At 35.9% G+C, this 27,854-nt stretch overlaps 1 protein-coding gene across 1 annotated transcript in view; it reads right to left on the bottom strand.

Annotated features, from left to right (window-relative positions):
- Positions 1-22,747: 22,747 nt before the first annotated feature.
- Positions 22,748-27,854, bottom strand: part of LOC136030254 (bone morphogenetic protein 2-like) — a 40,518-nt gene continuing 35,411 nt past the window's right edge. Inside the window, exon 4 of the mRNA XM_065709094.1 lies at positions 22,748-24,542. Coding sequence (XP_065565166.1) covers positions 23,662-24,542 — 881 coding nt within the window. The 3' untranslated portion in view covers positions 22,748-23,661. The remainder of the gene's footprint in view (positions 24,543-27,854) is intronic.

Below are 27,854 nucleotides of genomic sequence, written 5' to 3' on the forward strand. Positions count from 1 at the left end.
AGCGCTATTTATTCTAATTAAACGGCTTTTGATGTTCAGGGTTCATTATTAAAGAATTGGAGCCAAATTTGGACTTTAGTATAAACTAACCCCCTTGTCATATACGTAATAAAAATATACGAATATAGATGTTCGTTACATAAGTTAATCTATAAGTTACGTATATCTATTACTTATAAAAATGTTCGTAAACAAAATTAAAATTTAGTGGCTTATTGGAGTAAATAAGAAAAATTAGGGCAACAGGGCCCCCTCCTCACCCCTTTTTCTCAAAATCTTTCTATCAAAACTTTTAGAAAGCCATTTAGCCAAAAAAAGTAAAATTACGTCAAAATCAAATCCATCATCAATTCAAAAACGTTCAGAAATTAAATAAATAAAAACAATTATTCAACTGAAAATAAGGAACAACATTAGAACTTGAAACAAACAGAAATCACTGCGTATGTGAGGGGGTTCATCCCCTCCTTAACGCCTCACTCTTTACACGATTTCAAAAGAGCTATTTATTCTAATTAAACGGCCTTTGTGGTTCAGGAGTCATTCTTAGAGAATTGGAAGAGAATTCAAACTAAATTCAAACGTAAAGACAGAGGTATTGAGGAGGGGGCGAACCCCCTTATATACGTAATGAAAATATACAAATATAGAAGTTCGTTATATAAGTTAATTTGTAAGTTACTTATACTTATTACTAATAAAACCGTTCGTAAGCAAAGTTAAAATTTCTAGTGATCGTTTTAAGTAACCAAAAAAATTGGAAGGCAACTAGGCCCCCTCCCCCACCCTTTTTTCATCACAATTGAGTTAATATGCAAATTTCGCTTTAATTATATTTGATCTAAAATCAACACCTACATTAATTCAAAAACGTTCAGAAATTAAATTATAAATTAAGGTTTTTTAAGTGAAAGTAAGGAGTGACATTAAAACTTCAGCGAACAGAAATTATTCCGTATATGGAAGGGACTGTCCCCTCCTCAACAACCGGCTTTTTACGCTAAAGTTTGACTCTTTCTCACAACTCTACTTTTTAAAACAATAAAACTTTAGCATTATATACATTAATGAAACAACTTGAATACTCATAATATACTCTTGAATATACTCATTATATACATTAATACAAACCTTGAATACTCAGACATTAGTTCTGAATAACAATAGCGCGTTTTCCACAAATGTCAGTAACAATTTACTATGTAAATTTGGCGAGTGGAGATTATAATTAATTTGTTCTAGCCTACTATAGGGCTGAATCTATCCTGTAAATACCCTTGAATATACATGTATCTTGATTGTTAAAGGATTAAGTCTTATTGTCTTAAAAAAAGAACATCAATAACCATATTTGTTTCATTAATTTTTCGCCTTAAAAGAAATACCCTTTGTCCAGAAATCATTTCAATGTCTAAATATCCTGAAATTGTCAAGCAGATCAGCGCAAAAGAAATTCGAAATTCTATGCCCAAAAAATCGTTATAACCATACTTTTCTTCAAAATTTGTCGTCCTCTGTAGGGTCCCTTGATGCAGTCTACTTAATCCGAAAGTTCCACGGTGATTGGAGAAGGACAATATTAGACTGACTTTCCCGCTCACTTTCCTCAGAAAAAAAAGTTTTCCTCTTAAATTCATTTGATCCAGTATATATGCCAGCATATAGTTGCTAATCAGTCGGAGCTAAAAAGAAGTTGGGCCTTTTTTGAGTGTTCGTAACCAATAAAAACATATTTGTCCGTAGCTTTTGTCTTCATTGAGGTTCCCTTGTTTCTGTCTGCAGACCCTGTAATTCAAAGCAAACCTGAGAAAACAGAATGTGCTGACCTGATTGTAGGTGTCACAGCCAATCCTTCGAATATTTTGGTTTTCATTAAGTCCCGACGCATTCTACGTGCTCTGTGAGTTAAAAACCATTGGGGGCGATAGGGCACCTTTCAGAGTGTTATAAGCTGACGCTGCCAAAGTTATGGTAAAATTTGTTTTCAGCACAGGGGTCCACCTAAACGAGAAACTTAAGAGAGTCGTCTTTAAGCGGGCTGGGGTTACAAAACATAAGGGACCCCTTTTTGCATCCTAAACAATTTAGTCTATTGGTGCTAAATAAACACAAAAGCTTACAGTTAATTCTAATCTGGAAGAAAAAGAAAGCTTTGAGCCCATTTTCGGATGTACTATTTTTTTTCAAGGGTTCGGGTGCATAATGGTTCCTTGACTTAGTAGCTTACGCATATACTTTTTCAGCTCTCAAGAAAAGTTGTCGGTTCTTCTTCAGACAAAGTATTATTTAGAAGATAAAAATATTTCGTTACTCTTACCCTTTCCCTAAACACAATATCTGAAGTGTATATTCCCCTCTTTAGGCAAACTCTGAAAGTTCTGACTCAATCTCACAAGTATTTCCCTAGATATTACATTTGCAACATTTTGACAACTTGGGAGAATATACTGTCTTTTGATTTCCGTCATTTCTTCACCGTGAAAAAATTCAAAGCTACACTGGGGTTAATCGTACCAAAACTATTTATATACATCAGACACTTATCTATCCCCCCACATCCCCACGTTAAAAACACAAAATATGAAATCCACACCCAAACACTGCAGAAGTTTCAATTAAATCCCTACCTGCTCACCTTGACCTGGTCGCCTTGATCCCACCTTGACTAAATCTTTATACACCTCCCCTCTTTCCTTTCCTAAGTCAAAATCCAAGATCTAATTATTCTACCTTCAACACTCCCTGATAGTTTCAGCTTGTTTCCCAAAGATGCTCACCGGATACTTCGGATACACTTTTTGGACCACATGGCAGCACATAGCATCTTTTTATTTTTCTTGCTAGTTAACCATGAATGAATTACGGGTCCCATAGTGGCCTGTAGTGCAAAAACACTTAGTTGGATCGGCAAAAGAAACTTGTTGCCCCCTCCCCACCCTATACTCTTTCCCTTGTCGTAACCCGAGTTTCACTAGGCCTCCAGCATTGCCTAAGAATTTCGACATTACAACAAGCCACTAAAGAAATATTTCAGCTACGCTACTTTAATAGTCTCTTACAACATAGCGTCTTTTGATTTACCTTGCTACTAAGACATGGAGAAGTTACCTTCCCCGGAAGGGTTTAAAATGTCAAACGTTAGGTGGCTTAGAGCCATAACATTTTAGCTTCTTCTTCCTCCATCAGCAGTCAATGTTCTCTCATCTCTTTCTTCCTTTGCACTACCTGGGCTTGATAAACTGGATGCACATAGTCTGCTTTTACAATGCTCTACTCTCTCCCTCAAGTCACAGTTCAAGGTCTGTTTGGCCCCCACTACTCAACACTCCCCAAAAGTTCTAACTTGGTATCGCAAGACTTTCCGGAAAAAGTACAGATACACCATTTTTACCTAAAAATTCTAGCTTTAATCCTGGGCCGTTCCCGAGAAATTGCAGATATGCTAAGTAGAGAGAGGATGGTTGCCCTCCAATTACTGTCGACTTCCAAAAAGGTGCTATAACATTGAATCGAATGAGCCCTCTCCGAGAGTGTCTAAGACCATCCATTCCACGAGAAGGGGCCAGGAAAAAAATGGACAAATTAAATAATCTATAGAAGAGATATGTCGCTTTACTTTGGTAGTGCTAGGGCTGCCTATTCATCTTGTTTCATAAATATTCATTCTCATTCTTTGGAGCAATTGAGAGGTATATCCTCTACCCTACCTCCTCCCATTACAGCTATGATGTAATAAAAATTGGCCATAGCACCAACAGCTTTTCCCGATACTGTTGATTCATTTTGGTGTCCATCTAATCCCCCTCCGGACCCTCCTCCGGAAGCTTCAAACAACTTACAACTACCCCCACAAAATCCCCCCACTTTTAAAACTGAGCTACCAAAGGGAAAGTGAGACAAATAAAAACAAGGGATTTTATGATACAATTCTACCTGAATTCCAAAGTATAGGCAAAACATATGGTTCTGTCTATCTTAATTTTTCCTGTTTATGACTTGGAATTTAAATCCAAGTTATTGAAATTAAATTTTAAAAGACGCCCCTTTAAGTTAATTCAGCCGGAAAAACTTCTGATCTAGACCTAGTGGACGCGTTCTCAATCACAAGGGTTGAACTGATGGTGGGTACTATATAGGTTGGTACCAAATAGGAAGAAATTACTCGCATTTCTTAGTCCCAAGCTGGTATCTCTGTCTATCATAGGGCAACCCTTCAACAGTGGCCACACCCCAAAACACGAAAAAAAAGAATCTTAAGAATAAAAAATGTAAAAACCAAATATTACAGGATATTCCGCACCGTATGTTCCGCGTGTATTTTTGAATATAAATAAAATATTCCAAAACCCCTTCTTTACTATCCCACTTGTATCCCTGGCCATGAAGCCTTTCGAAGGGGAAAAAGTGATTGAATTTCCATTTTGTATTATATTTTGTATTGTATTGTATTGAATAAACCTCTTGTTCTTCTTCTTCTTTGTATTTGTCATACCTTCCCTTTGGCCGCTCAGTTTTGCATGTGGGGGGGAAATTTCCAGGGAGGGTATCTGGGCGGAATTTACCGGGGGACTAGATCCAGAACCCTTAATTTTTATCTCCGTTCATTTGCAAGTGCCTAAATCACCAGCCTGCACAGAAATTTATTTCTGGGGATGAAATCCTTCAAACGTGCAAAAGCAATTAATTTATTTTAAAAATACAGGCAATATGATGAAATCGCAGAGGTCATTTTTGGGAGAAGGCGATAGGTTTTTGACCTCTCATCCTAGGCACTGAGGCCCACGTGATATGTGCAAAAGTAAACGCTTGTGAATAACATTACAGAGTCAGAAAAATAAAAAATAAATATGTTCTAAGTCCAACAAGATAAATTTTACAAAACAAAAATAAAATACCGACATTTCAGGAGGGGGCTGGATAAGAAGATAAATTCCACTGGATAGAAAGATAAATGTCTGAAGTGAACTTCCGAAAGAGAGCAAGCTGGAGTTAATCAGTTTTGATTTCATCCTTATTTTACTACCCTGCTCGGCATTATTGGTTGATCTATAGTTTTTAACATTTTCCGGAAACTTCGTGATCCCTTGTCCGAATGCTGCTTTTCAGGAGGTTCAAAATTTTTGTACAACTCATTCAACTTTTTCTGCAATTAGTTTCAATTTTCTAGCTTTTTCATCGGAGGAGGGGGGTAAATCATGGTTGGAGTTTTTTTTCTTGTTGGTTCTCTACACTCATATATGTTCCCATATGCATAAATCTTCTAGTTTTATCTTTACTGTTTTTCCAATGATATGTTTCTGGGAGAGCACACATAGTCTCGGAAAATCCCAAAAAGACACATTCCAGACAATGCTATTGCTTGAAATGTAAAAAATTTGGTGCTTTTATCTATATCGTCTATCGTAACTAGAGCCTTGAAATTCTATCAAAATGGTAGGAAGGTAGAAGGCGGCTTCTTTATGAGCATTTTTGGGCCACCAACTGCTCATTTCGTCTCTAAAACAAATAGCCAGAGACAGCCGGAAGTAAGGCTGTCCCATTAAATTCAGGTATACAATAAGTGATCAAAATGATAAGGGATTCGGTTCTTGCGACTCATTCGCTCTTGTAAAGCCTGTTATTTTGGTTGAATCTATAGCTATTAGCTGATTTCAGACCTTTGAAATTTCCTGCCCCATCGATAGCAAATGCAGACAAGGGCAACGCTTCGATCGTTTTACCACAACAATTTTAATGATTTACAAATGCTAAGTGGAGTAGGCTATACCTTCTGAAATATTACTTGGCCCTTTCCGTATTGCAGCAAGTTGTACAGGACTCAAGTTGCTTCTATCTCATATGTTTTAGACTAGATGCGTACAACTTAGCAATTTCTGTTCCGAAGGAGGTTAAATAATTGTCAAATTCTACAGGCGAGGAACGGTAAGCAAAAGAGGATAAATTATGTTTATCTGTTACGTCATTAAATTTAGCATGTCTAAAAATGTCAGACACGAATTATTTTAACCTTCTAAAGACATAAATCCGAAATGTATTGTCCCCCATAGACTACAGTGATACAAAAAATCGCGTTAAGGAATTTTTAGGGGGAGGGGAATGGTAGAAGGAAGAAAGAGGCAAATTGTATGGAAACTATAGGGGATATAGTAAAAATCTTGTAATGCCATGTACTTATCGATAATCCTACAAATGCCTGGTGCTGGATTTGTCTTAATTATGTGTTATGTTCTTTCGTTGTTTTTATCGGTTTTATGGTCTTTAAAAATGGGAAGAGGCCTTAATATTACGAAAATTTTGAATTTATGGCGTCTCATGCCGCAAACTGATAATTTTGCAGAGTAAAACTCATCGAGCGAAAATTGTGTTGTGACTAAAAGCTTTATATTCTTGCACGAGAACAAGGCATATTTCCCACCATTGGGACAAGGCTTATGTTGTTCTGGAAGAGCTTGAGGTGCTGAGCATACTATCTTAGCATAGTAAATGTGTGAATAGGTCTTTTGGGCGGTAACTCTGGCTCTTTCCGCCCCTGAAATTTGTGCCTTTATTTTTAGTACTTAAGCATTTACTTAATATTTTATAGTCAATATCTGCATGTACGTATATATTTCCAAAAAAGCTATCGGGCTATAGGAAGAAAAACAGAAAAAAAAGAACATGAACATAACAAAACCAATAAGAAAAACACAAATAAATTAAAAAGAAAAAAATACTTACATGTGAATCTCCACGAAATTAATTATAAAGAGATACATTTTTCACGATGTATCAGCCCATTTTCAACATATATTAACGACAAATTCAACAAAAAGCATTAATGGGTAAATTTATTTGCTTCGGTTCTAAATGTAAATTCAATGAAAACCGAAGGGGCTGCTATCTCTTTTCTCCCGAGTTTATGCTTTGCATTATTGTTTCCCCATTAAAACTAAAATAGTGACGATGACCACACTGCCTTTCCATAACAAACAAATACAAAGTAGAAACAATAGGAAAAATCTTTTCAAGACAGTGGAAATCAGTTCTGTGAATATTTCAGCCCTATGTCCAAGGGCCGTCTTCGGCACAATACGAGAACAAGAGAGAAAATATGTATATATAAATAAACTTACATTAAATTGTGAGACTTAAAACTAGATAATGTTATTTAAAAGAAAAATTTAAAACAGCCCTAGCATCCTTACTCCAACGAAGTTCAACCAGGACTGATAAAAAAAAATGAAGTGAGAATATAAACTCATTCAAAACTAAAGAAAACAAAGTGAATTGCTTTTTTCTGCTTTAGTTATTATAATAGAAGGATCTCTTCGGAGATTAGATAGTATTTTTATGTCGTGCAAATTTTTTGGTGTGGAAGTGGTAGGAGGCTTAAACTTTTTTTGGCTGTTATAAAGGATAATTTATAAGACCAGATCTAACTTCATCAGGGTTAGAAACAGAAGGATAGTGTTATGAAGGACAGAAGGATAAACACTATCCTTCTGTTTCTAACCCTGATGAAGTTAGATCTGGTCTTATAAATATCCTTTATAACAGCCGAAAAAAGTTTAAGCCTCCTACCACTTCCGCACCGAAAAATTTGCATGATATAAAAATACTGTCTAATCTCCGACAAGATCCTTCTATTATATTAAGTAAAGCAGACAAAAGCAATACATTTGTTGTCATGAATACGACAGACTATGACAACAAAATTCTTTCGCATTTAAATGACACAATTACATATAAAACAATAACTCAAGATCCTACTGATCGGTTTGCTAATAATATTATAAATGAATTAAAGCAGCTAAAACAAAATGGTAAAATTACCCCACAATTATACAATAAATTTTTTTCCCGTGGTAGTTTCTGTCCTAAACTCTACGGCTTACCAAAAATACATAAACAGGGTATTCCCTTAAGACCTATCGTAGCGTGTACTAAAGCCCCTGCTGCCAATATTGGGAAATGGCTTTGCACAGCTTTCAAACCTTTATTGTATTCTCAAAATTCCTATATTCGTAATTCGGCAGATTTGGTTGAAAAACTTAGCAACACAAGTATTTCAGAAAACACAATAGTTAGTAGTTTTGACATTGTTTCCATGTATACAAATATAGATGTGACTATTTCTGAGGAATTATTAAAAAACAAAATAGAAGAAAATTACCACTTAATCGAGGCTTCAGCGACGGGAATTGATTGTGAAGTTTTAATGACTCTGGTTAAAATTTGTAATAAGTTTTCTATGTATTTTCAATTTCGCGATTCTTTTTATCAGCAAAAAATGGGTTACCCATGGGGGCACCTTTATCCGGGCTACTGGCAAATATTTATGTCGAGAACCTTGAAAATTGGGCATTAAATTCTTATTTTTTAAAACACGTCTATTGGGGTCGTTATATGGATGACGTAATTTCACTTTGGAATTATGAGGAAGCTGAACTTCGGGGCTTCTTAGATCATCTTAACACTTATGACCGAAATTTGCAGTTCACCCTAGAAGTTGAAATTGAAAATAAACTACCGTTTTTAGATGTGTTAATTATTCGTAATGCTGATAAACTGGATTTTACTATCTATCGAAAGCCAACACAAAACAATAGATATCTTCACTTTAATTCAAATCACCCCCCATAAGTTAAAAGAGCAGTTGTAACGTCCCTCATTGATCGTGCCCTGAATATTTGCTCCGATTCGTATATAAATGCAGAAATAAACTTTATCAGAGATATTATTTTTGGTAATGGATACCCCATTCCTTTTGTCAATAAAATAATTAACCGTAGAATAAAAAGACATTCTTGTAAAATCGAAGAAGATATTTCACAATGTGAGGCTACTGATAAGCCCTCAAATATTGTCTATTTTCCGTATATCCCAAAGATCACAACAAAATTAAAAAATATTTGCAAAAAAAATAATCTGTACGTTGTTTTTACTAATAATTTTAAAATCATTAATTTCTTAAATTCCAGTAAAGATAAGACCCCAGTTACTCACCAAAGAGGGGTCTATCAAATACCCTGTGATTGCGGAAATTACTATGTCGGCAGGACCCATCAGAATTTAGAAAAATGGTTACAACAGCATAAAAAGACATAGACAAGGCATTAATTTTAAACAGTTCCAACAATTCCTTTGATTCTGCTTTAGGTGGGCATATATTTAATAATCCGTCCCACACGATACTTTTTGAAAAATCTTCACTCATCAGTAATGATTTGGGGATAAAACAGGTGGTTCGAGAATAAATCAAAATTAATCTCAAAATAAATAATAATATTACTTTGAACAGGGACTTAGGGGAATACTCATTAAATTCTTTATACTCAAATTTAATTAAAAACGATCTAACAAAATATTTTACTAAACCGGTTTATAATAGTACTGAACCAGCTACGAAAAGGCCTTTGAGACAGGCTTCTAAAAAAGCAAGGTTGGCTCTGAGAAATTGCATTCAATCACTTTGTTCTCTTTAGTTTGAATGAGTTTATATTCTCACTTCATTCTTTGTATCAGTCCTGGTTGAACTTCGTTGAAGTAAGGATGCAAGGGCTGTTTTTAAAGAAGTTTTTAAATAACATTATTTAGTTTTAATTCTCACAATTTAATGTACGTTTATGTATATATGCATGTTTTCTCTCTTGTTCTGGCATTGTGCTGAAGACGGCCCTTGGACATAGGGCCGAAATATTCACAGAACTGATTTCAACTGTCTTGAAAAGATTTTCCCTATTGTTTCTACTTTGTATTTGTTTGCCATTAAAACTAAATTAAAACCTCTTAGCTCTTTATACCTTTTAATTTATTTTAAGCTATTTTCTAACGGAAATTGTACGCTAGAGCTGTGAATGCTCTTATTCTTCCACATACACAATGATTCATACGCACCCGATACACATGGCAAAGGGACTGCCTTCTCTTCTTTGTATAATAGCTACGGCCAGTTCTTTATCCGGGATTTTGTTCGGGGAGGGGGTTACACAAAAACTAAAACACGCATCAAAAATTTGTTTAAATTCACTTTTGTTACGTTTTTATGAGTCGGACAAATATTTGGCGGAGGAGGGGATTCAAACATCCCTATCCCCCTGCATACGGTCTTGGCTACAGAAATGGCTGCAACCTAGTAATGAGTTATCCACACCCCATAGTAACAGAAAGTTCAAAAATGCGTTTAATAAAAAGTAATAAAAAATAGTTTAATAAAAAATTGAAGTTTAAAGCTGATTCAATATTTTAATTAATCTTCTTAGTAAAAGGTTTATGCGGAAGCAAATTTATGGGCATTTTCAAAAAGAGCCTGAAACCCCTTGAAAATTACGTCAGGCCAAAATGAGAAATTCAGCATTGGAATCACCCAGGTCAGAAATCCTTACAGAAGTCCCCAACCCTGAGTAACAAGGAAAACCACCTTTTTGCAGTTTAAGCACTGACAAGTTTTTTTTTTTTGACAAGTTTTTTTACTTCTTTTTTTCCCATGGGCGATCGTATCAGCAGTCGTGGAATGTTGGGAGAGGGCTAATATTAACAGATTTCGCCATATCTAGTGCCCTTTTTAAGTAACAAAAGAAATCATGCTACAGCGAAGTGGTATTTTCAGCCATTCCGTTCGACGAAGCACCAATTTCCACCCAAAAATGGTAAAAAATCCAGGGATTGCAAATTATAAATAGTAAATAAATTTTCGCGGTCTTAATCTTTATACAGCAGGTTTCAGGCCACCCATCTTGACGGACCAAAGGAAAGTGGCGTTTTTCTTTTCGAAAAATGAACTTGATTGTGTTTTTTAGACAACTATATTTGTATACTAAAAGTTATTGGTATTATGTTGGCGAAACACTACTGAAAGGCTTATAAATTCGTGTTTTATTTTCTTTAGGCTACTGATGTAATTTTCTGATCTTAAACGAAATCCTTTTTTAGGTTGGTTTTGTATTTTCGGCAAAGAGGTATTGTTTTGCTTTGCTTTTTAATTCTACAGACACTGGAAAATATCATATTTCATTTATTTAAACTAGTTTTGGAGACACATCTTCTGTAATCTGCATCGTATTAATTTTGTTCATTTTAAGGTTCAACCTCGTTCTTTACTTCCATAAGAAAAGCTTCTTTTTTTATTTTGTTCAAATCTTTTCTCTATACGCATAGTTCGGTAAATTAAAATGCGTCATGTTCTAAAATGCCTGGGCCAATCAACTTTGTATTTTGGGAGGGATACGTTCCTTGGGCCATGGGGCCTTCAAACTTACGTCGTGGAGGAAGGGTGACATGAGAGAGTTCAGGGGCAGGGGTTTTGAGACTCTTTACCCTTTCCCTCCGATCAAGCTGAAATTTTAACAAAGTTTATCTTCTACTTCAGAGACACCGATGCTCAAAAAAACTAATGAAAAGAAAAAGAATTATGGGAGGGGTATAGGCTTGCAAAAAATGTTTGCAAAAAAGGTAAATATATATCCTACAACAAATGGTGAGTTACATGGAGCATGGTTTGATTTGACCATCCATAATCAATGCAAATTATGTTCAAATTGCATAATATCTCGCCAACGGCTGGGCTGATTGACTTGAATCTTCCATGGATACGTTCCGTCAAGGGGATATCGAATTTCACTATGAAATAGGGTTAACAGAAGGGGGGTTTAGGGTATGATTTTGACGTTTGGCATTTTGTTGTCTCTAGTCGAGATGAAGGTTATGCCTAGGAGATACAAAATATGCAAAAAAAAACTGAAAACAAAAAGAACTGAAGGACGTCGATAAGGTATAAAAACATTAAATTGTATCCAAAAAGAAAAAAAAACGGAAGTAAAACACACAAAAAAACTATATTATGATAACAAGGGTGCGAAGGCCCATAGCGACTGAGGGAGCCCTATAGCGACAAAAGGAGACGACGTCAAGCTATGTTTATAAGGTCTTAGCGCCCGATAAAAAAAAAACGCGAGGGTTAAAGACCCGAACTAGCGGTGGGGTTTGACAAAAAAAAAAAAAAAAAACAAAAAGTGGACGGCTTTTTACCTTCAAGAAGACCATGATGTGGGCTTCTTTGACCGGTTGTTCCCGTAACTCACCTAGTTTGTTTTTGAACTTGTTTCTGCCTTTCAAACTCCTCTTTTCTTAAAAACAAGAGCTAAGAGCTCACATGGCACTTGTGACGAGGTCGGAAGAGCCAAGAGCCAAGAACTAATATGGTATGAGCTCTAGCGAAACTCTAAGAATCAATAGATTGATTTATAAGGAAAATCAGAGGCTTAATGTCGGTCGGGATTTAAAATAAGAGCTCTGAGTCACGAGGTCCTTCTAAATATCAAAATTCATTAGGATCCGATCATCTACTCGTAAGTTAAAAATACCTCCATTTTTCTAATTCTTCCTCTACCTTCAGCCCCCCAGATGGTCGAATCAGGGAAAACGACTTTATCAAGTCAACTTGTGCAGCTCCCCGACACGCCTACCAATTTTCATCGTTCTAGCACGTCCAGAAGCACCAAACTCGCCAAAGCATTGAACCCCACCACCTAACTCCCCCAAAGAGAGCGGATCCAGTCCGGTTACGTCAATCACGTATCTACGATATTCATAAGCGTTTTCAAAGGTTTCCGGTTTCCCCCTCCAACTCCCCCCAATGTCAACATATCTCGTCGGGATTTGAAATAAGAGCTCTGAGACATGAGTTACTTCTAAATATCCAATTTCATTAAGATCCGGTCACCCGTTCTTAAGTTAAAAATACCTCAATTTTTCTAATTTTTCCATATAACAACCCCCAGCTCCCCCAAAGAGAACGGATACGTGCCAATTATGTCAATCTCGTATCTATAACTTGTGTTTATTCTTCCCATCAACCTTCATTCCGATCTCTCCACTCTAAGCGTTTTCCAAGATTTCCGGTTTCCAAGATTTCTGTCCCCCCCCCATCAACCCTCCATGTCCCCGGATCCGATTCGAATTGAAAATGAAGCATCTGAGACATAAGATACTTCTATATATCAAGTTTCATTAAGATCCGATCACCCATTCGTAAGATACCTCGATTTTCATGTTTTTCAAGAATTCCGGTTTCCCCCTTCCAACTCCCTTCAATGTGGCCGGATCTCATCGAGATTTAAAATAAGAGTTCTAAAGCACAAGATCCTTTTAGATATCAAATTTCTTTAAGATCTGATCACCCGTTCGTAAGTTACAAATACTTCATTTTTTCTAATTTTTCCGAACTACACCCCCCCCCCCCAACTCCACCAAAAGGAGCATATCTGGTCCGATTATGTCAGTCACCTATCTTGAACTTGTGCTTATTCTTTCCACCAAGTTTCATACTGATCTCTCCACTTTAAGCGTTTTCCAAGATTTCTGCCCCCCCCTAAAGACACTGGATCTGGTCGGGATTTAAAATAAGAGATCTGAGTTTCAAGGTCCTTCTAAATATGAAATTTCTTTAAGATACGATAACTCTTTCGTAAGTCAAAAATACCTCATTTTGTTAATATACTCATTTCAGATCCGTTTCGGTTATGTTAATCACGTATCTAGGACTTCTGATTATTTCCCCCATCAAGTTTCATCCCGATCTCTCCACTCTAGGCCTTTCCCTAGATTTTAGGTCCCCCTCAAACTCCCCCCAATGTCACCGGATCCAGTCAGGATTTAAAGTAAGAGCTTTGAGACACGATATCCTTCTCAACATCAAATTTCACTAAGATCCGATCACTCCTTCGTAAGTTAAAAATACCTCATTTTTTTATTTTTCAGAATCAACCCTCCTCCCCCCAACTCCCTAAAGAGAGCAGATTCATTCCGGTTATGTCAATCACGTATCTAGGACTTACGATTATTTTTACCACCAAGTTTCATCCCGGTCCCTCCACTCTAAGCGTTTGCCAAGATTTTAGGTCCCCCCTCCAACTCCCCCAATGTCACCTGATCCGGTTGGGATTTAAAATAAGATCTCTGAGACACGATATCCTTCCAAAAATCAAATTTCATTAAGATCCAATCACTCCTTCGTAAGCTAAAAATACCTCATTTTTCAGAATTACCCCCCCCCCCCACTCCCCCAAAGAGAAGGGATCCGTTCTGGTTATGTCAATCACGTATCTAGGACTTGTGCTTACTTTTCCCACCAAGTTTCATCCCAATCCCTCCACTCTAAGCGTTTCCCAAGATTTTAGGCCCCCATCCAACTCCCCCCAATGTCACCTGATCTGATCAGGATTCAAAATAAGAGCTCTGAGACACGATATCCTGCCAAACATCAAATTTAATTAAGATCCCATCACCCGTTCGTAAGTTAAAAATACGGCATTTTTTCCGAATTAACCGCCCAACCTTCCCCAGATGGTCAAATCACGAAAATGACTATTTATAATTTAATCTGCTCTGGTCCCTGATACGCCTGCCAAATTTCATCGTTCTAGCTTACCTGGAAGTGCCTAAAAAAGCAAAACCGGGACAGACCGACAGAATTTGCGATCGCTTTGCGATGTCACTTGGTTAATACCAAATGGCATAAAAACCCTTTTACAAACATGGATATGATCATCCCTTGGAGATAAAAACAGAGAGACACATAACACAAATCCTCAACTATCTTTGGCAATCAAAATAAAAAGAAAACTTCTCGTTTTAAGATAGGTGCCTGAAGCATCTGTAATATGCCAATCAGCATTGCTGATCTTAATGGCGCGATTTTCATCAGGATCCCTACGCCTTTTATGATTATCCCCCCGTTTCTGCTCTTTTCCATTTTAAGGTGATAGGGTCCCTTACTCCCTTACTCCCTTGACACTAGGCCGAGACAAAGGGATTGCTCCTAGCCTGTACATAACATGGCTCTTGTCTTAATGATTGTCCCCAATAAGAAGCTAGTTTGTCTCGCATTGCCTAGTCTAAATGCTTTATTCGTACAAATTATGAGAATATAGGGGATAAACCTACCTCTGCAGTTTGGTGTGAAGGAACATCCACACAAATTTGAATACGCTTGCCTTAAAATACATATTTTGAGTTTCTGATATTTTCCCTTCCTTTTGTAAAACTATAGATTTTCTAATGCAGATATATTTCAATGGTGGCTCCTTTTGAAGTATGTAACTTTCTCAAACTCCAATTTTTTAGTATCTTCATTTCAATTTATGAGGATCGTTCTTTATTTACCGTTCATTACTATGACTAGTTTGAAATGTAATAAAAAGAAAAAAAAATGGAACTTGCAAATTATGTGAAAATTCAAGTAATTTGTGAAACTATCTTGAAGAACCATGAGACTTCAGGAGCAATAATCTTAGAGCCCAACCAGCCAGCTCATGTGCCGTTTTTAGGCTGAAGAACTGAGGACTGAAGAACTTTTAGGCTGAAGAACTGATGGGGCTCTCTAAATCGGAGTTACTGCAGTAGGTTTCTTTCTGGAAAAGTGAATATCTGTTTCATTCTTGGCTCAAACTTCAAAGATATGAAGACATGCTATGGTTTTTTCATCTTTAGTGACCCACTGTCCAAAGGCCGGACTGCTATTTTCGGTGGCGTACTCCAAATAGCTACACATTTCCTTTTAAGTGGGGACCTTGTTTAAACTTTAAAATGTAAACCATATTTCTGCAATTAGTGATACATGAACGTTGAGTCTCATTACGTCTATGTCAAAAGTGATTAAAACCGGCAAGATTGAGGAAATACAATGTAGGTCGTGTATTTCTATTTTAAAGTATTTTGGTTTTACTCTTATCGAACATCTGGTGAATTGGATTTAATAAATCTGAAAGACGATATAAGGACTTGTCATTATTTAGCTATTTTGGAACTTATTGAAAGTGACTTGTTTCATTTTACAGTCAAACTTTCTCTGAGTTTTTGATTTTGTGACTGAAGTCTTAATCAGTAAAAATTTCATTGTACTAATAAACTCACCTTGAACTTTAGATAAGAATGCGCTAGTGCCTAAGCTGTTCTAAAAGCGGGACAGCCAGTCTTACGTAAAGCTATTGAAGGACCCACCTTTAGTCTATAGGCTACTATAACCTAAAACATTCAGTTCCTTAAAAGTGATGCCACAACTCTGATTCGTCAATTACTTGATATTACGAGCAGAAGAAGGTTATCAGAGGGAAACGACATCCAAGAACGTTTAAACAAAATCAACTTGAATTAACCTGATAAGTATCTGAATTAATTTGGCTCATCAAAAGTACACAGGAACAAGAAGAAGTTATTTGCCTAGCTCTAAATTTCATAGAAAGCCGGTTTTTTCATATTATTTGATTCCATTAAAATTTGATTTCCATGTCCACTCAAACGGCACCATCATAATAAAAAGATACAAAACCTAGTATATGTGACAGTGAAGCCTCCTTTAGTATCTTAGTAGGTTCCTGTGCCACAATCCTTTTATTCACCTAAAAGAGCATTTGAACTTTTAAATTTCGTTCGAATGAGCCCTCTCCCAATTTTCTACCCCCAATAGTTCGATACTAAAGAAAAAACACCCAGCGCGAGCTTCCTTCTGGCAAAAAATACAAAATTCTATATTTTCCTATACAGGATCTCAAAACTTCCACATGCTTGATTCCACATTTTTCTATATAGGAGCTCGAAACCTCTACATTCATTGATTGCGAAGTTTTAATGACCCTAGTTAAAAATTTGTAATAAGTTCTTAATGCATTGTCCCTTCTGTCATTCCTTTTGCCAGCAAATAAAAGGGCTGCCAATGGAAGAACCTTTCTCCGGGCTGCTGGCAAATATTTATGTCGAGCTCGAAAATTGGGCTTTAAATTCTGATTATTTAAAACACATCTATTGGGGACGCTACGTGGATGACGTAATTTCACTGTGGAATTATCGGGAAATTGAATTTCAGGTTTTTTTAAAGACCATTTTAATATTTATGACAGAAATTTTAGTTTAACTTAGAAATTGAAATTGAGAATAAATTACCGTTTTTAGATGTGTATATTATTCGTAGTATTGATAAGCTAGATTTTACTATCTACAAAAAACCAACGCAAAGCAATAGATATCTTCACTTGAAATCAAATTACCCCCCAAAAGTTACAATACCAGTTGTAACTCCTCCCATGGATCGTGCCCCGAACATTTGCTCCTATTCGCACATAAAATCAGAAATGAATATTATCAGAAATATTCTTTTTGGTAAGGGATACCCCATTCTTATTGTCAATAATACAATTAGCCGTAGACTAAAAAGACATTCCCGTAAAATTAAAGATATTTAACAATTTGAGGCTCCTGATAAGCCATCAAATGTCTTCCGTACAATGTATCTTCCGTACATCCCAAAAATCACAACAAAAATTAAAAAATGTTTGCACGAAAAATAAGCTGTATGTAGTTTTCACTAATAATCTTCAAATCACATATTTTTTAAACTCTGGTACAGATAAAATCCCAGTTACTCGCCAAAGACGGGTTGGTCAAATACCATGTGACAGCGCCAATTACTATGTTGCCAAAACTCATCAGAATCTAGAAAAACGCCTACACCAGCATAAAGACAAGATAGACAAAGAATTCATTTCTAACAGCTCTAATAGCTCCTTTGATTCTGCTTTAGATAGCCATATTTTTAATAGTCCCAAATTTTTTGAAAAACCTTCTCTCATTAGTATTAATTTGGGCATAAAACAGGTGGTTCGGGAATCAATCGAAATTAGACTCAAAATAAATCATAATATTTCTTTAAATAAGAACTTCAGGGAATATTTATTAAATTCTTTATGCACAAATTAAATTTAAAATTATGTAACAAAATATTTTACTAAACCAATAGACAATAGTAGTGAGCCTGTTACAAAAAGGCCTTTAAGGCTCGCTGCCAAAAAAGCAAGATTAGCTTTGAAAGCTTGTATTTAATTATTTTATTTCTTTTGAATGAATTCTATCATCTGTCTTCATTATATTCATCAGTCCTGGTTGAACTTCGTTTAAGTAAGGATGCTAAGGCTGTTTTAAAAGTCTGAAAAAGATAAATTTTTAGTTTTAAAATTCACATTTTAATGTAAGCTTTATATACATATTTTTTTTTTTGTTGGTGTTGTGCTGAAGACGACCCTTGGACATAGGGCCAAAATATTCACTGAATTGAATTCCACTGTCTTGAGAAAATTGTCCCTATTGTTTCTAAGTATGTTTGTTATGAAAAGGCAGTGTAGTCTTCGTCACTATTTATTTCTAGCCTCTCACGTATATATTGCAGTTGTGGCCCTGGTCCTGAATTGGGATTTTTTTTGGACATATACTTATTGTATATGAAGTGACTTAAATAGGATTTATTGCTTTCACAATATTATTTTGAAAAAGCTGGTAAACCATTGCGAGACCAATTGGCGATGAGAAGTTTAGTAGCTTTTTAGTAAATTTTTCGATCAATAAACCAAAACAAAGTGACATGGATCTGGTTTGTAGTTGTTTTGAGGGGTTTACAGTACTGGTTTGCAGTTGCTTAAAACTTGTTCCAAAATTTAAATATTTTCTACAGCACTTCAACAACCCTTGAATATCTCAACTGTGCAGCCCCCTCTAGATCGTAGCCCAATAGCTTTCCAAGTAATTCTATAGCATAGCTTTCCAACCCTATGGTTAATATTTAAAACAAGAGCTAAGAGCTCATATGGCACTTGTGACGAGGGGAGAAGAGCTAAGAGCCAAGAGATCATATGGTATGAGCTCTAACAAAATTCTATGAATCAATAGATTGATTTAAAAGGGACAATAAGAGGCTTAATTCCGGTCAAGATTTAAAATAAGAGCTCTGCATCACAAAGTCCTTCTAAATATTAAAATTCATTAAGATCCGATCACCCACTCGTAAGTTATAAATACCTAATTTTTTATAATTTTTCCTCTCCCTTTTGCCCCCCCAGATGGTCGAATCTGGGAAAACGACTTTATCAAGTCAAATTGTGCAGCTCCCTGACACGCCTACCAATTTTCATCGCCCTAGCACGTCCAGAAGCACCGAACTCGCCAAATCCCTGAACCCCTCCCCCCAACTCCCTCAAAGAGAGCGAATACAGTACGATTCTGTCACGTATCATATCAATCATGTATCAAGGACATTTGTTTATTTTATCCACCAAGCTTCATCCCGTTTCCTCCACTCCAAGTGTTCTTCCAAGATTTCCCCCTCCAACTCCCCCCAATGTCAAAAGATCTGGTCCGGATTTGAAATAAGAGCTCTGAGACATGAATTCCTTCTAAAAATCAAATTTCATTACGATCCGATCATCTATTCGTAAGATAAAAATACCCCAATTTTCATGTTTTCCAAGAATTCCGGTTTCCCCCTCCAACTCCCCCGAATGTCACAGGATCTGGTCGGAATTTGAAATTAGAACTTTAAAGCACAAGATCCTTCTAAATATCAAATTTCATTAAGATCTGGTCACCCTTTCGTAAGTTACAAATACCTCAATTTTCAAAATTACCCCCCCCCCCCCCCAATTCCACCAAAGAGAGCAGATCCGGTCCAGTAATGTCAGTCACGTATCTTAGACAGGTTTCTATTCTTCCCATCCAGTTTCATCCTGATCTCACCGCTTTAAGTATTTTCTAAGATTTCCGGTCCCTCCAACTGCCCCACCCTAATTACGCTTGATCCGGTTGAGATTTAAAACAAGATATCTGAGTTACGAGGTCCTTCTAAATATGAAGTTTCATGAAGATCCGATCACTCCTTCGTAAGTTAAAAATACGTCATTTTTTCTTATTTTTCAGAATTACCCCCCCCCCCCCCAATTGAGCGGATCCGTTCCAATTATGTAAATCACGTATGGAAGACTTTTGCTTATTTTTCCAACCAAGTTTCATCCCAATCCCTCCAATCTAAGCATTTTCCATCATTTCAGGTTTCCCCACCCCAAACTTCCCCCAATGTCGCCAGATCCCGTCAGGATTTAAAATAAGAGCTTTGAGACACGATATCCTTCTAAATATCAAATTTCATGGAGATCCATTCACCCGTTCGTAAGTTAAAAATACCTCATTTTTTCTATTTTTTTCAGAATTAACCCCCCCCCCCAACTACCCCAAAGAGAGCGGACCCGTTCTGGTTATGTCAATCATGTATCTAAGACTCGTGTTTTTTCCCCATCAAGTTTCATCCCGATCCCTTCCACTCTAAGTGTTTTCCAAGTTTTAGATTTCCCCCTCTCAACTCCCCCCCCCAACGTCACCAGACCCGGTCGGGTTTAAGAGCTCTGAGCCACGATATCCTTCTAAATATCAAATTTCATTGAGATCCGATCACCCGTTCGTAAGTTAAAAATACCCCTTTTTTTTAATTTTTCAGAAATACCCCCCCCCCCCCCCCAACTACCCCAAAGAGAGCGGATCCGTTCCGTTTATGTCAATCATCTATCTAGGACTTGTGTTTATTTTTCCAACCATGTTTCATCCCGATCCCTCCACTCTAAGTGTTTTCCAAGTTTTAGGTTTCCCCCTCCCTACTCCCCGCCCCCGTCACCAGATCCGGTCGGGATTTAAAATAAGCTCTAAGACACGATATCCTTCTAAACATCAAATTTCATTGAGATCTGATCACCCGTTCGTAAGTCGAAAATACCTCATTTTTTCTAATTTTTAAGAATTGCTCCCCCCCCAACTACCCCAAAGAGAGCGAATCAGTTCTGATTATGTCAATCATGTATCTGGGACTTGCACTTATTTTTCCCATCAAGTTTCATCCCGATCCCTCCACTCTAAGTGTTTTCCAAGATTTTAGGTCCCCCCCCCTCCAACTCCCCCCAATGTCATCAGATGCGGTCGAGATTTAAAATAAGAGCTCTGAGACACAATATCATTCCAAACATCAAATTTCATTAAGATCCAATCACCCGCTCATAAGTTAAAAATACTTCATTTTTTCTATTTTTTGCGAATTAACCGGCCCTCCACTCCTCCCCAGATGGTCAAATCGGGAAAACGACTATTTCTAATTTAATCTGGTCCGGTCCCTGATACGCTTGCCAAATTTCATCGTCCTAGCTTACCTGGAAGTGCCTAAAGTAGCAAAACCGGGACCGACCGACAGAATTTGGATTGCTATATGTCACTTGGTTAATACCAAGTGCCATAAAAATTATATAATGAGGAGGCGTGTGGTTGTGTCGAAGAGTGAAGTGGGAGTCGTACTGCGTGATAGTGAAGAATCTTTTATGTTTATGGGTCTCAACGTGAATTTTGTCACAGAGCAGTGTATTTTAAGTTTAGTTATTTCTTTCTTTTAATTAAACCCGATTGAACCTTGAACCTTGAATTATCCTGTTATTCGCTAAATTTATCTATAAATTTGGCACATATTATATTTTGTTTTCATTAAAGCTATTTGTCTTGGATAATTGTAAAACAGTTCAATTAAAGGTGTGTCCTAACCAGCTTCATAGTCAATTCAATCACTAACAACTAATGCAGCGACAAAAGAATAAAATAAATCTCAAACGAACATTTATTTATGCACTTAACAAATAATAGTCCAGGTACATTGTATGGTCAAATGCCATACTTTACACACAAAAAATCGCTGAAGAAATAGCACACAACATATATATATATATATATATATATATATATATATATATATATATATATATATATATATATATATATATATATATATATATATGTATATATATATATATATATATATATATATATATATATATATATATATATATATATATATATATATAAATGGTAGTAGACAAAGGAAGGGGTTCAATTTTTTCAGGGGGAGGGATTAAAGTCTAACTATTAGTACACTTTCCAATGTTTTATTTCTAACGAGAAAAAAAAAGTTGGCCAAATAAATATTACTAGAGTAGCAAGCTTTTTTGGAAAGATTTGGCTTTCCAAAGATGTACAGGCATTCCTTTGCCTTTACCATACTGAATAATATTAATATGTATAGATATACAAGCATATTTCTTTGAAAAATAGATTGGCAGTCTTAAATAGCTAATAATAATATAAAAAATGCCTTATAAATATGTTGATTTGATGCTAATAAATATCGTAGCATCCAGGCTTTGGTTCCAAGAAAAGAATAAATCACTATAATGTAAAATCCTTATTTGAAGAGTTAAATCTCTTTTTTTTACTTTTGAAATCCATTCTAAAGACCAATGATGCTGGATTTAGGATTCATGTACGCGAAGAGAAAAAACAGCAAATGATTGCAATGTGGGCATGTGTTTACTTATTAAGATTAGGCGTTAGTAGATATATAGAACGTAGCAAAAATTCAACTCAATATATTACTATTAGTCAATATGAGAAATAAACATAACTGTATTATTATTCGTTCAATACTTTATTTGATGAAAGTCTAGCCATAAACGAAAACCAAAACGTGAAAATCTTCCAAAATTGTAGTAACATATTTCTTTTTTACACGATCATTATATAAATATGGAATTACACAGAGTTCTCAGATTCCCTATTTTATCGACAAGTTTTGGGAATATAAACAATATATAAATTTGTAAAAACATACAAAAAAGAAAAAGAAAAAATGTCTGGACTAAGACTAGCAACACTTTAAAGTGATAGTGTGTGTATTTTTGTCAGGCATCTATGCAGGGGGTCTTTGAATCCAACCTTTATCTATTGAAATGCCTTGAATTGAACGATTTTCGCAATATCCTATATCTGTTTTTATAATCAGTCCGATATGTCTGTTTAACCAACGTTACCCATACCTTTTTTGCCTAAATGCCTGCTTTTTTTTTTTGTTGTTGTTTTTTTCCTTAAGAAGACTCCATAAATAAAATGTTCTTTTGTTATAACATTTCATGTGCCTTCGACGCCATTACTGTTACCACTCATGACTTAAACAGTTGAAAAGACTTAATATATTAAGAGAACGCCTCGAACTATCATTACTCAACTGAAAAACTACGGAACAAGAGAGCAATTGGACTTAGTGATGCAGAAGGTCTTCAACCCTCTTCTATTGCGCAAAAAGATTTCTAAGCAAAATCTTACATGCATAAAACATGCGGACCAAATCTTCTTTTTAATTCTGCTATATAACAACCTGGAATTATGAATTTCAATTACATAAATTCTTAAATTTCTCTTTAATAAAATTCCTTGATTCGTCCGTCAAACATGATTTTCAACATAAACATCAAATTGGGAGCAAAAACATTCACGACAAAAATGGATGTTGGCCTGTTTTTTATTTGTTTTCTCTGTTAAAGGTTGCTATTATTTTTTCCCGTTTCGTGGTTCAAGTGAATTGGATACATTCTGAAAAACTACGTCCAATTGATACAAAATAAAGATTTGGGCTTAGCAATAGTCATCCGTATATTTCACTGGGGCATACATATAAAGGACTGACCATAAGCCTGGATTGCTGCCCAAATTAATACATATGTACAAAGTATAAGCGTGCTTGATAATATAATATTCAATAGTAAAATAATTGCTACTCTTTCCTATCATAAAGGTATTGACTCTTTCATGAGTTTTCAAAAGGTTAATTTCCCTCAATCTTTTCTCGGTGAGGGAGAATGTTATGCTTACAAGTTACTTCAGAGTTGTATGTAATCAAGAGAAAACTTCTTCAGCTTGTCAAATTTTTCCCTCTGCTTCACCATAGGGAAGTTGACAATACTCTGAACATGATTTACCTTAGGTTTTGCATAGTTTGTTATTTCACCTACAACCACATCCTTCAACAACCATGTCTTGATAGTTCTTCAACACAAGTTTCTCAAATTCGTCAAGGTATAACATAGAAATAGATGACAAATCTGTTGGAACACAACAAGCAGGCCTGACTGCTGGATTTACAGAGTTGACCAGATTTTGGACTATAGCATGGTTAGTTGAGTTTAAATGATCTGCTAAAGGAAATGGGCATTTACCTTCACAAAAATATGCATTATAACCATGCGGTGCAACAATCCAATCATTCCACTTAACTTCATTAAAATCAACATAGAGTGGTAGGCGGCGACATAATTCGTGCTTTCCCTTCTTACGGTGTTTTCTCCTTGGAGCACGTTTACTCCTTTGTCGACCTCTTCCATCGTCGGTATATGTTACAAGAAGTGGTTGCTCTTGCAGCCACGTTGTGTCAGCAATATCTTCATCATATGGGTGTTGTGTTTCCCAGACACTTCCCGAGTCCCTTTTTCGCCTTTTTAAAAGTCTCAAATGTTCGTCTTTGGCTAGGCTACCGTCAGTGGAGGTCACTTCAATTAATATTCCAAAGTTTTTTCTCGGTTCTAACCTCCAGCGATCAATTGCAGGAAATATATCAAAAGTTTCCCATCCACCATTACCACAGTTTAACAACTTTGTATCCAAAACACGAGAAATAGGAGTTCCGTCACTCTGATATTTCAATATATCAGAAACAGTCACTTGCTGTTTGGGATGCTTTATAGTACTATTACTTTTCACGCTTCTCCGATGCCGTAGTTGCTTTCTAAAAAGACGTATCTCTGCTGCTTTTAGTACCTCAGTTTCGGGTATTGATTTCAAGTCAAACTTGAGATGAGCCCTGTTGATTTCACTTCTCTTTTCTTCACCTGCAAATAACATAATATTTTTACATCGTAAAGAGTGTCCTTAAAGAACTAAGGAATAAAAAAAAAAAAATTTTGCTCCCTGTACCCACCTTGGTTTATTCATCCCTGAAAACTGTGATTTTCTAAAGTTTTTTTCTTTTGGCTGTTTCGAAATACCTTCCAGGGCACAATCACATTTTCGTCAGTGTTGCCATGTTCAACCGTGAAAAGAAATAACAAAGGTGATCTGTTAAAGGTGGTACCACTTTTCGTAAGTAAAAATTGAAACGTTAACAATTAGTCGATCCCCCAAAAAGAATTACACCTTCAAAAGCAAGCTATATGGTTTTATTTTTCCTAGTTTTCACTCACATTCCTTTTTTTAATTTGACGGCCACCAAAAGTAAAAACTCCTTATGGGTTTATTTTTTATTTAAAATTGACATCCTGATTTTTGTCTTCTTTTTAAATTTTTATGAAATCCAAACAGAGCAGTTCACAATTTCGTTTAATGCTAGGAACGTGAGAATTATTATTCTGCACTTGTTCCAATATGAATGCAAGGTAATCATGCATTACAATCGACAAAATCTATCGTCCGTCCATTTTTCAGGCTTAGCATAAATCAAAGAGCTGCACCTGCAGCTGCCAACTTAAACCGCTCGTTATTAGCAGGTTACTCTGATTTACATAATCAATGAACTTCAATCAGGCGAGGAATCAGAGCAGCGGAAGTTGTTTTTTCTTTCTTGCTATTCTCGAATGCCATTTCTGTGTCGGAAACCTGTTGAGATTCCGCTCTTGCGCTATTAAAGCGAAAAGCTTCATTTTAAAACTTTTGCATTTTTAAAAATATAAATAGTAAAAATAAGAAGCTCATAATGCTATGTTTCCTTAGTACTATTAGCTGGGTAGATATAATGTATAAGATACAAGTTCAATATTACCCAATCGTTATTACATGAGGTTTAAACGAGGTTGGTGAGGTATGTTAACCTTATTTATTAACGAGAAACAGGAAATTAGCTTCATTACTGTCAGTGTTTAGGGGGAAGCTATTTCTATATGTTCTATGTGCTTATGTAATAAATGCAAAGTAGTTTTGACTTTTGTGTTTTGTAGAAAGTTATAATTTTTTTTGGCTGCAATCAATCAAACCCAATGCGTCGTTTCGACTGGAATGGACATGCCACTTTTTCACAGCTTAGATAGCAATACAGTTATGAAAACTCGATTTATTTTTGGGACACAGAGCGCGGTAGCGATGCTAGCGGCTGGAGACAGGAAACTGGCAGTCTGTACCAAAAGCTTCTCATGGGCAAGATAGGAGTTTTCATAACTGTATATTGCTATTTAGGCTGTGGTTGTCGCCTATGGTGTTATAGTACGATCCACACGTCGGAGCGCGGGCTTGGAGGAGGTGCCAAGTTCAGAACTCTGTACCAAAAGCTTCTCATGGGCAAGATAGAAGTTTTCGTAACTGTATTGGTATCTAAGCTGTGCGCTTTTTCCCTCTTGACTGCAGCTTTGTTGAATGTATACATGAGCACGCATACCAGTCGCACCAAGCGTATTGGTCGGCTGTCGAGTGCAGAGTACGTAACACAGGGGAGCCTCGCGCGTTTCAACAAGTCTGGATGGTGTTGGAAATTGGCCAACGACTGTCTTTCATATATTCTCAAAATTTTAGAGATATCCTCAAAATTTGCATATTTTTCTCTAAAAGGAAATTTTCTCTCCCATTCCCCACCGAAAATCAGATTTCGGCTTTCTTCAAGTACCGGGAAAATCTCCACAAGTTTGTATTTTAGCATCTACCAATTATTTTATTTATCATAGTGTAATTTGCCCTAATGAACATGACATAGTTAATAATTAAACAAGTGAACTAAGGAGGCAGCTTCCATTTCAATTTTCAGTAAAGCTCAAATTAAAGAAAACGATCCTTTTAATAGAACTGGGACAGAGTATCTGTGGGAAGGTTTGAATGGCTCAGACTCCTCTCAGAAATCCATATATATATATATATATATATATATATATATATATATATATATATATATATATATATATATATATATATATATATATATATATATATATATATATATATATATATATATATATATAGAAAAGTGCAGGTTTAGATTATAGAATCCTTTCTAAAACCCGACCACCCTTTCGGACGAAGGTTGAGCCCCTCTTGACTCCCGAATCTTCGCTATGCCCCTTATCGAATGAATTTGGATATCAGATGAAAAGCCATATCCTTTTTTGCTGATTGAGATCATGAGTTTTAATCCAAATAAAAAATAAGAATAGGTAGAATGAATTGAAAACCAAATGGTTATGAGCTCCTGGGAAAACGCATAATACAGTAAATCAGCATTTATCGAACAGATTTTATGCGTTTGTGAATTTTATCATCTGATCTTCGTATCTGTCACGTCAATTTCAGATCAAAAGAAGAGGTAGAGACAGCAAATGTTTTGTTCATACTCGTATATTCACAAAAGAGTATACGCAACAAGTTCTTGAAGTTATCAAGAACACTTGCTAGGTGTTTCTATAACAGTTTTCTCCTAAAATGTTTGCATATTTCTCCTATATGATAATCCATGCATTTATTAGGGCTGTTTTTTCGCTAATCAATCTGCCAAGATCATGTAGCTTTTAAAAAAAGAAAGTTTCTATATCATCGATCTTACTGCTCAGACCGTACGTACCGTGCTGTTGAGTACAATATCTGAATTGTTTTCCCTTCAGAATTGTAAGCAACGATTTTTTGTAGATATGTGGAATCATGAATATTTACTAAGAAAAAAGTTTTCTAACAATTATTAGAAGTAGTATGACTTTTATGAGATTTAATTAGAGAACTGAAATGTAAATAAAGATTTAAGATTGGCAGAAAATAGAGAACTTTAGAATGCAATTAAGTAGATCACAATCACTTTGTAATGAATCATATATGGGTCATAATACGATGATGGATCATAATCTTTCACACTCCTTGTCAACAAAAAGTTTGTAAGTCGTGTTTTTGCATTCCAAACTTGCTTATATTTGTGCTTGAAATGCATCAACAATTCAAAGCAAAGATAGCCTTGTTTTTTTGCTAATCAATATGCCACGATCTTATATCTTTTGACAAAAAGTCAGTTTTGAGAAAATCCAAGGACTCAGACCTTATTGCTCATGCCGTTCTTTATAGAAGGTTAAATTTCATTTTACGCTGATGAGCGGTCTAAGCAGTTTTGTCAAATGGGGGGAGGGCATGTACACCCCTAATTTTATCTACCCCTAGATATTCAATAATAACTTTTTTGGGAT

This window comes from Artemia franciscana, chromosome 8, assembly GCF_032884065.1.
Source record: "Artemia franciscana chromosome 8, ASM3288406v1, whole genome shotgun sequence".
NCBI lineage: Eukaryota > Metazoa > Arthropoda > Branchiopoda > Anostraca > Artemiidae > Artemia > Artemia franciscana.